General features: G+C 44.8%; 1 protein-coding gene across 4 annotated transcripts in view; it reads right to left on the reverse strand.

Annotated features, from left to right (window-relative positions):
• Positions 1 to 6338, reverse strand: part of CIZ1 (CDKN1A interacting zinc finger protein 1) — a 56868-nt gene extending 50530 nt beyond the window's left edge. The window contains exons 1-5 of one of the 4 annotated variants that reach the window (XM_006834814.1): positions 6260 to 6338; positions 4981 to 5155; positions 4631 to 4746; positions 2455 to 2526; positions 594 to 823 (exon numbers count right to left, since the gene is read on the reverse strand). In XM_006834814.1, coding sequence (XP_006834877.1) covers positions 594 to 823; positions 2455 to 2526; positions 4631 to 4746; positions 4981 to 5155; positions 6260 to 6338 — 672 coding nt within the window. Of the gene's footprint in view, positions 1 to 593; positions 824 to 2454; positions 2527 to 4630; positions 4765 to 4980; positions 5156 to 6259 lie in introns of those variants that run through there. The other 3 variants (XM_006834815.1, XM_006834816.1, XM_006834817.1) reach the window with 3 other exon arrangements.
• Between the last annotated feature and the right edge of the window lie 4408 nt (positions 6339 to 10746).

The raw sequence follows: 10746 nt of genomic DNA on the forward strand, positions 1-10746 counted from the left end.
GATAGAATGAATGTAAAACTAATGTTCTCCCAGGTAAACTATCATATAATTCACAATAAAACATTTAAGGAAAAAAAAAAAAAATCACCTCATTAGTAATTGGGTATATTGACTATGTGTTAAAATGATAATATATTGATATATGAGGGGGCTTCAAAAAGTTCGTGGAAAAATGGAAGTAAAAGATAATGGAATATTTCCCTGAACTTCTTGAAGCCCCTCATATTGAGTAAAAAAAAAAAAATTTACTAATAAAGTATATTAGTGAAATTAACTTTGCCTGTTTCTTTTTGTTTTCAAAACGGTGAATTAAAATGATGGACAGTGCTGATTTAAAGAAAAATATTAATGTAATAATAGTATTAGCAGTGTTTAGACATGGCAAAAATCATGTCAGAGTATGGGAATGCTTGAAGTTTGGGGAACAGTAGACAAGCCAAACCCCCTTCTTTACAGATGAGGAAATTGAGGCATGAAGAGAGGATCCAGCCTGTCAAGAGGTCAGGGTATGCCAAAGTGGGTGGAGTTGGGCTGATAGCCAGGTGTCCCCTCTCCCCCTGCTATCTCCACTGGCTTCACCCATCTTTACTCACCTTGCGACTAGGGGTAGTGGAAAAGGAGGTGCGGGTCTGTTTCTGGGAGGTCCGTCCAGAAAGGTTGAGCTGGGAGGGGTTCATAGGGACTCCAACAGGAGGGGGGCCCAGCAAAGATTGGCGAGTGGCCTGAGGAAAGAACTGCTGTAGATTTGGGGTAGCCATCTGAGGGGGTGTAAGGCTGGGGGCTGTCAGGTTTGGGGTTGCCAAGTTGTAGCCACGGAGGTTACCTGTGGGGGAGAAGAGGGATCACAATGCAGTTGGGTGGTAGAGTTGTCAGAGGTCAGTCCCCCAAAGCATCATGGGAACATAGCAGACTATTCTGAAAGTGATCACTCCCCACCCAAGGAGCCAGAAGAAAGAGATAGGAGCCAAAGGATTAGTCCCATGTGGGCACTGGTGGTAGAGGAGGCCTTAGGACTGTTTTTCTGCTCCAGCTGGGGGACAGGGGTGGTGTACTGCCTTTCTCCTCTCCAGATGTTTCCCTGGTCAGTGACTTGAATACACCCAGCATCCCTGCCCAGCCTCATGCATGAGCGAGGATATGCCTTGGGATATGGGAAAGACCTAGGGCAAAGCCGATAGGGCAAACCAGCAAGATGGCTGGTCCCTAGATAATGAGACACCCTCACACCCACTGGCTACCCTTCATCAAAGGCTTACTATGAGTCAGGCACTGTGCTAAGTACTTTCCATACATCAAAAGTCATCATGGGTAGGTACTATTATTTCTACTGATAAAATGAGACAGAGTAGAGATGCAAGTTGCCGGGGTCTATGAGAAGCCCAGACATCCACCTGCTAGCCCCAGCCAGGATTCAGGAGTTCTCCTGACCCCTATCTCTCTTTGTCCATCCTCATTCAAGCTATCACGAAATCCAATCCTATCAACACTGCCTTCTACACCAACCCTTCCTAGTCTGATTTCTCCTCTCTATCCCCTCCTTCGTTCCATCTCTTCCAAAGCCACTGCATCCCTTAGCTGAATTTCAGTCACAGCCTTCTCACAAACTAGTAATAGACAGTGACCTCTCTAAAACCATATTCAGGTGGGACCCTATCCAGAGAAGCAGCGACACCAGAGATGGAGGCAGAGATGAGGACATGGAGAGAGGGAGCAGCTGAGGACTCTAGACTCATGGAAAGAGAAAGGCTGTGTGCTGGCGGCAAGAAGGCAGGCTTGCAGAATGTGCCTTTTTGTCGTTTAAATTATTATATACTCCTGAGTGTTATTGTATACATCCAAAACAAAAACAAAAAACCCAGAGGGAATAGAAGCAAATAGTTGAATGATGATGCATAGAGGGGATTATAACCATCGCAATAAAATGAAATATGATAGGATGAGTATAAAACCAATGTTCTCCCATGTAAACTTATCACAATTCACAATTTAAAAAAAAACAAAAAAACATTCTGACCTTGTTCCTCTCCCTGACTAAAACTTGTCATAGCTTTCTGACACTGACCTTTTGCAAATGTTTCTCTTTCTCAGCCTCAGTTTCCTCATCTCTATAATGAAGATAATAACAGTGCTTGCCACTCAATGTTTTATGAGGGTTCAATGAGACATACAAATATGTCTGGTATATAGTAAGTGCTCAGTTGACATTAACTTAAAATAAATGCATATATACATGTATGTATACAGAGAGAGCCAGTGCACCGTCTCTTAAAAAGAGTAAGACAAAATGGACAAAGGACATAGACAAGTTACAAAAATACAAATGTTTAGCAGACAAATATAAAATGTACAGCAATGGCATTATTAGTCAAAGAAATGTAAAATAAAACATTGATATAGCTTGTCTTGCCAACCAAATTAGTATATATTATATATAATACAAAAAACATGTAATACCCAGTGTTGCTGTGGGCATGGTGAGGCCGGCACTGTCATACGTGGCTGGTGGCATGGCCAACTGGTCCAGTCCTTTGGAAAAGCAATTTGGCAATACTTATCAAGAGCCATAAAGCATCCATCTCTTTCCATCATTCTACATTTGGAAATCCATTCTAAGAAAATAGTCTCAAACATGTAAAACTAGAAGAATTCATCCCATATTATTTAAAAAACAGCACCAAAAAAAAAAAAAAAAAGAGGAAATAGTTCAACAGTCCAATAAAAGGAGAAGGTTTAGGTAAGTAAGGTCACATCCCCCCAAAGGAATGTTTAACAGCTATTAAAAATCATCTTTACCAAGACTACAAATAATATGGTAAATGATCATGTCAATATATCCAGAGAAAAAGAAACATAGTACAGTCTTACACTTATGATGAAGTTCTGGTGTAGCACTGTAGGATAATACACTGGACTGCAAAGTTGGTTTGAATTAGAAGGTGGCGGTTCAAACTCACCAGCTATTCACTGTGAGTCGAAACTAACTCAATGGCACTTAACAACAACAAACACTTATGATACAACCACAAATATGTACTAATTTCCCAGTTTGTGCCTACAAAAATATTGGAGGAAATATACCAAAATGTTAATGGTATCTTCAAATGATGGTTTAGGTTTTCCTATGGCAAGTTTGGTTTGAACCACAGTTGGTGGTTCAAATCTCACCAGTCACTCCTTGGAAACTCTATACGGGGTCACTAAGTCGAAACTGACTCAATGGCACTTAACAACAACAGCCTTTGTTTATTTCTTTTCACTTTTCTCTCAACAGAGAACCAAAATAAATAAGCTTGTGCTTAAAGGGATAAAACCATACACATGTGGGTCTGTGTGTGTGTGTGGGGTGGTGGTGGTGGTGGTGGGGCGGTTCTTTCCCTTTAAGTTTAAGGGTTATTTATTTATTTTGGTTTACTATGTGTATTTTTATCTTTATATCCATCATTTGCCAGTCAGTTCTCAGAATCATCTGTACACATATAGCCCTGAGAGGGCTAAAGATGAACCAACCACAGCTTCTGACAAGGCAGGAAGGTCTGCTGGCTAAGGACACAGTAAGACCTGGGTTCTAATTCTCATTCCAATCAACATCTACTCACTGTGTGACCTTGGGCTTATGACTTTCTAGGACTCAGTTTCTTCATCTGTAAAATGGGTGTTTGGAAAGTCTCTCACTACAATGCCTAGCCAAAAGGGTACTCCCAGGAAGCCACATTTACCTTACTGTTAACAGGCCTGCGGGAGGGGCTGGGTCTGAAGAGCTAACCCCAGGTCACTGGGTTCCTGGATTACTCCTTCAGGGGTTTAGCATGAAAGAGTTGAGAGGCTGTTTTCCACACTCTGTTTTCCATGGAACTGAGGCAGGGAAACACGTTTAATGATCAGGTCAGAGCTACTGACTCTGACACTGGAGATCTGAAAGCTCAGGACCTGGTCTAGCTTAACCACTGTGGATGCTGTGTGACCCAAGAATGACTTCCCTTTTCTGGGTCTCAGCGTCCTCATCTGTCAAATGGGATACAGAGGTGGTGGTGTCAATTCTGACTTACAGCAAGCAACCATATAGAACTACTCCATAGGATTTCCTAGGTTATAATCTTTACAGATGGGGTCCTGGTAGCACAGTGGTTTAAGTGCTTAGCCGCTAACTGAAAGATTAGCAGTTCAAGCCCACCAGCTGCTCCTTGACTGAAAGATGTGATAGTCTGCTTCCATAAAGATTTACAGCCATAGAAAGTCTATAGGGCAGTTTTACTCTGTCCTACAGGGGATGGCAATGGGTTTGATGTTCTAAAATTTTTTTTACAAGAGCCTGTGGAACATTTGGGTAGGTTTGAACCACTGTTATCTTAATCTTATCTAATCTGAATGCGTGAGAAGTGCACTGAGTACTCACTCAAAAGTGCATAGACTCAGCACCATGGCCGAGAGCACAGCTCTGTGATCATCTGCATTCAGCTGAGGAGCAACTAAGGGACTTTCATTCCTGGAGTCTCTATGTCCTCAAGTATAAAGTAGGGCACTGTGAGTAGTTCCCTTGCAGGTTACTGAGTGACTTTGATCAGATTTAGTGTATGGAGCAGCTGCTGGGGATCTCCACTGAAACAGAGTGGAAAGTGACCTGGAGCCATACCTTGTAGCTGCTGTAAAAGCAAAGCTCTCTGTAGCACAGAGCCATTGAGGAAGGAGGCTGAGTTGGTGCCTTGGAGATTCAGAAACGGCTGCAGTGGCTGCTGCTGGGGGAGCCCCCTGTATATCGGAAAGGGGTATCAGAGGGTTGTTGGGGAGGCCAGACCCTCCTCCCTAGCACCCCACCACCACCACCACCACTCTGTATAGGCAGAGGAGTCCCTTGGGGGAAGAAGTTCATTATACCCTAAGCTTCAGGCAGGGATGCCCCCAGGAGAAACGACTGTGGTGAGGGGTCTTCAAGACATAGCTATGAGGGCTGGGTCTGTCTATCCCCCCAGGTGGGGCGCTCACCTGCCTACTGCCATGGTCATGGAGGACTGAGGTGGGGACTGCTGGAGTAGCTGTTGGAGCTGCAGTAATTGCTGTTGCTGATGCTGCTGGAGCTGCTGCTGCTGGAGCTGTTGCTGCTGCAACTGCTGCAATTGTTGCTGCTGGTGATACTGCTGCTGCTGGTTGAACATGGTGGCTGGGGATAGAGAGAGGGGTAAGGCAGGCGCCTATCATTCAAACGTCAGTCTAGCTCTCCTCCTATCTATAGTCACCCAGCCCAACCAATAGTCCTTAAATATTGTCTGCTAAACTTCACAGCTATATGTCCAATCCTTTCAATATCCCACCTAGCAATCCTGTTAGCAACAAGCCCATTCAACCAACCTCCCGCCCATTTATCTAAACCCTGCCAATAACCCTCCTTCATATCCCCAACTTCCAACACTTCAACTCTCGCGGTTTTAATCCTTACACAAGCACCTCCCTACTCCCACCATTCTGTATCAATCTCAACCTGCCACCAGCCCCACCCAACTCAAACCTCTTTTTATATTTCCACCCTCTCCTCAGTGTCCTATTTCATGTCAATAAGAACAATGACCCTTATTCCAATAAGCTTTCCATTGTGCCCATGAACCATGTAGACTTCCCTTCTCTATCTCAGTCCCTCCTTTCCCAACTCCTCCTGCTCCCCATTCCGTTAACTCCTTCCTCTGCAGATACAGATGTTACCCATCAAATCCTGAAATCCCACCAGCCCGCGAAGCCCCAAGCCTCCATTCAAGTTGTCCTTAACTCCTCCCTCCACCCAAGTCCCCCGCACCTCGTCTCCCAGAGCAGCTTTTGCCAGGGAAATTGCACACCCTCCTCCCTGTATCATCAGCATTCGCGTCGTCCCCTCGGGAAGGAAGGGCTGTGGGCCTGCCACACGCCAACCGGGTAGCTCCGACTCCGCGGTTCCCGGGGTCCCAGCGACTCCACCGGGGCCTGCGCGCTCGGAAAGCGCGCGGGCCGGCCCAGGCAGCGCCCTCTGGAGGGCCGGAGGTCTTTGTACCGCCGGTCGCGCCAAGAGAACCTTCCCAGCACACCGATTACTCTGTGGGGGCGGTGCCTGCTTGTTCACCTCGCGCTCTGGTAGCTGCAGGTGCGTTTTTGGGGTGAGAGGGTGCTCTAGTCAGGGCCGGCCCTCTGTCTCTCGTCCTCTGCATCTAGAAGTAGCGTCTCTGAGTCCAAGGTCCTTCTGTTGCCCCGAGACAGGGCCATCACAGGGAGCTTCGAGGAAGAGCCTTCCCCAACCGACCTCCCCGCGGCTGTCCAGCGAACCTGGAGCCCCGCGCGGGACTGGGGTGGGAGGGGGCGTGCTGCCGGCTGATTTGCATTCGGGGCCCTGGACCCGGCTAGGGCTAGGAGGTGACCGACCAAGGGCGAAAGAGTGCTCTAGAAGAGAATGAGTGTGGACGCCATTTGAAGTATTTTCATTAGATTTGGCTCAGGAAGGGGTGAGAAAGCTGAGTTTGAGTTCAATTATAAAAACCAGCGATCATCCTGCCCCTAAAACGGTTCTAACCCAAGAACTCCTTTTAAAATGACTCGGTCTCCGGCACCGGCTTCTTCCTCTTTAGCCCTCATACGTAATTACTGTGGCAAACAACACTTGGTTACTAAGTAGCGAATCTATTCCCTTTTCAAATACGTCAATATCTGGACCAGTCCTGGGCGATTTGCTTTTATTTTTGCACTAAGTACTAACTATGCACCCAAATCATAGTCATGCTGGGTGTTTTGAAGAAGGGCTATCTGGCAGCGGAGCCCTGCGGCTAAACGAATCACTGCAGTCATGTGACAAGCACTGTCCTAAAGCTCTGACCAGGGCTCTCTACCTCAGGTGAGAGGTATCTAATCGCAAGGACCAGTCCGGGGGTGGGGGTGGGGGGGACTAGAACTTAGAGGCGCTCAGGGTCGGGGGCTGGAGTCAGCGGGACACAGGACGCCAGAAAGGCAAGCTGGAAGCAGGGGAGGATTACCCAATAAGCAAGATAAGCAAGAATTTACTTGTGTTTACTAATCTGTCATGAACAGTTAAAACATGCTTTTCATGTGAAACTTGTGAAATTATTCACAACAGTAAGTAAGCACAAGTAAGCCCGTGCTTACCTTGCATACTGGGACCTCCGTTCGCGTCAGAGATTTGTAAATTTCAAAGAAATGACTGATTCTGCTGGAAGGTGATGTGGATATGGAGAGAAATACATGCCGCCATACCTAGAAGCTGAATTTTTGATGTGACATTACATAATGCTTAGCAGGACACCTGGCACAGAGGGAGTTTAACAAACTGCCAAAAGTGGGGTGGGGGACTAAAAATAAAGCTCATGATAAGGTTGGGAAGCAGGCACTGCCTCCTTCCACTATTGGTTCATCTTTTTGGAAAGCAGTTAAAAATCTAGCCTAAGCAAATAGTCAGAAAATAGATTTTCAAAAGCCAACAGGTTGTTCAAGGAACATTTTAATAGCTGACTGGAAAAGAACCAACTTTATAGAATCAGCTAACTAAATCATGGTGTCTGCCTCTTATGGAATAGCACACAATCATTAGAAATTATGCTTTTCAAATGATATATAACACTCACAATATGAAGGGAAGTGAATGTACATTATGACCCTAGTTTGGGAAAGAATAAATATATGTGTATGTTGTTGTTACATGCCATCGAGTTGGTTCCAACTCATAGTGACCCTGAATAGCATTACCAATCCAGTGCTTATCTATAGTGCCATACCAGGATGGGGTCATGTTGGTGGTTCACTTTCTCTCCTCTTTTCTAATTTGCTATGATGGGTTTGTATAATGGTTTCATGGAGAAAAAATAAACTTTTTAAAATGCATATGATCTTGTGCTGCCTCTTTGAGATAATGTTAATTCTGTGAACATTGGAGCTAGATTCATGTTAATTGCTTTTAATCTACCCCATGCAGACAAAGCCCTCCAAGGAATATTTTCTGAGAAAGAAAGGAGTGTCGTCTCTTTGCATCCCAAGGTTAGAGAATCATGTTGAGGCCTTCTTACCTATGATTTGAGATGCCCCTTTATCATAAAATGAATTCTTACACACATTTGGATTTACATTCAGATTCACTCAGCTCCAATCTGTTTTTGCCCATTATGCTACCACATAATGTGATCATTGTAGCTTTAGAATATGTTTTAGTGCCTAATAGCTCAAGCCCCTGACATCCTTGGGTTTTTTTTCTAAATACTTCTTGACAACTCTCAATCGTATATCTTTAAAATACATTAATAAAAAATAAAATTATGCAAAATAATAAATATAATGTGTACATCTTAGAAAAATCCCAACAGAATTTCATTGGTGTTGCATTCAATTGAAACACCAATGAAAGTTGGTGTTGGAAAAGAGCTGATATATTTACACCAAGTTTTTCAGTTAAGAAATGAGATAAATGTCTCCATTTATTTGAACTTTCTGTTATATTGTGGTTTTGCAGGTTTTTTTCACCTAGCACCTGTGCAATTTCTCTGATGGCTATTGTTGTTATTTTCCCAGTATAATTTCTAACCAGCTATTGATGGTGGCATCTTTATCTTATAACCTACTATCATCTCTGAGTCTCACCTTGGATTATTTCTATATGTACTCTGTGATGTCATTTTCCCCTTGAGGACAGAAGACAGCTGCTGAGTCCTCTGTCCCTAGATCTCTGGGATTTAGCTCTGAGCCCTGTACATCACAGCTGCATGGTGGAGGCAGTAAGGAGTTACTCCAAGATGTTTCCTCTCTCGATCCTTGCTTGAATGTTCAAGCAGCTCTTCGTTCCTTGAAATCAGTAACCATCACCCCACCCAGCACATCACAGCAAGACAGGTGAATATGAATCAGGGTGAGTATAATTTCCAGCTCAGAAACCCTAGGAACAAGCCGTGCTCAGCAACTGCTCCAGGTCAGACAAGAAGTAAAGAAAAATCTAAGGTGCTATGCTTATCACAGGGAGCTCTGGTAGCGTAGTGGTTACGAATCGGGCTGCGAACCTTAAGGTCAGCAGTTCGAAACTACCAGCCGCTCCGCGGGAGAAAGATGAGGCTTTCTACTCCCGTAAGGATTTACACCCTCGGAAACCCTGTACAGGGTCACTATGGGTCGGAACCGACTCGACGGCACTTAACATGCTTATCATACATCTACCTAGTGACTGTTGCCCAACTGTGTTTCCATCTATAAATAAACAGGGAGATAGAAACAGAGGACAAAAGTGGAGGATGGCAGGATGGTCACAGCCCTGTCACTGCCCCTAACTCCCCTGATGATCTAGGGCAAGTCACCTCCCAACTTAGGGTCTTAGTTTGACCATATCTGCTAACAGACTTGTTGGAGGTTACAGGCTTTTACCTACCTAGACTTCTGTCACAGAGCAGCTGGTGGGTTCAAATTGCCAGCTTCTCTGGTAGCAACTGAACACTTAACTATTATTGCATCACCAATTAATTTGCACCACTAGGGCTTCTTAGGATACAACTCCACAGGCTCAAAGTACCCCTGGAGAAACAGGTGGGACTGGTAACCACTTTGCCATCACCAGCAGGATGAGATAAAATTCCTTCACTCTCAGGAGTATGTGTGTGTTGTTGTTGTTATGTGCTGTGGAGTCGGTTCCGACTCATAGCGACCCTGTACAGGGTTTCCGAGGCTGTAAATCTTTACGCAAGCAGAAAGCCTCATCTTTCTCCTGCGTAACAGCAGGTAGTTTCGAACTGCTGACCGTGAAATTAGCAGCCAAATTCGTAACCACTATGCTACCAGAGCTCCTTATGTATGTGTTGGAGAAGCCATTTCACTTTTCTGAGGCTCATCTGTGAGGTGACCACAGGCTGTACTGAGGATGTGGAGAGTGCAAGGGCCAGGTGCCCGCCCATTGTCCTTATCAGGAGCATAATAATGGTTATTATTTGGTTATGTGCCATGAGGTGGTTCCAACTCATAGGATTTCCGAAACTATAAATCTTTATGGGAGCAGAAAGCCTCATCTTTTTCCCTCAGAACCACTAGTAGTTTCGAACTGCTAACCGTGAGATTAGCAGCCTGATTTGTAACCACTATGCTACCAGAGCTCCTTCAGGAGCATGATGGCTCCATACAATAAGCACTGGACTGTGAACCACAAGCTCCATGGTTTGAGCCCACCACCTGTTCAGCGGGAGAAAGATGAGACTTTCTGTGTAGCAAAGATTTAAAGCCTTGGGAACCCTATACAGAGAGTCTCTATGAGTTGGAACTTATGCGACAGCACTTGATAACATCATCCTGATCAATAAGACTATCTCTCCCTCTCCCTCTCCAAGTCCAATCACAACAGCTGCCTCTGTCCTCTAAGGAGTCCAGCTCCCTTCACAAATGCTTCCTTTCACTTCTCACACCATATCAGGTCACTTCCTGTCCAGCCTGCTCAACTCAGTTCAAATATCACCTCCTCAGGGAGACCTTTCCTGATCGCCCCTAGATTGAGTTGGGACTCTGGTTGGAATTGGGCAATCTGGGAGCCACCAGACCCAGCTCAGTCTGTCTCTTCCTCCAAATCTTGACCCATTTATCAACTTTTATCCTTCACATCAAAAGATAGACAAACTCTTTTGAATCTTGGTTTTCCTTGCACTATATTATAAAATAGACACTGGAGGGGAGAGAAAGGAATAGCGAAAAGCATCACCATAGAAAGCTTGTAAATCCATCTTCTGCCTATAACTGATTGGAATACCTAAAATGGGGCTACAA

Source organism: Chrysochloris asiatica, unplaced genomic scaffold, assembly GCF_000296735.1.
Source record: "Chrysochloris asiatica unplaced genomic scaffold, ChrAsi1.0 scaffold00014, whole genome shotgun sequence".
Lineage (NCBI taxonomy): Eukaryota > Metazoa > Chordata > Mammalia > Afrosoricida > Chrysochloridae > Chrysochloris > Chrysochloris asiatica.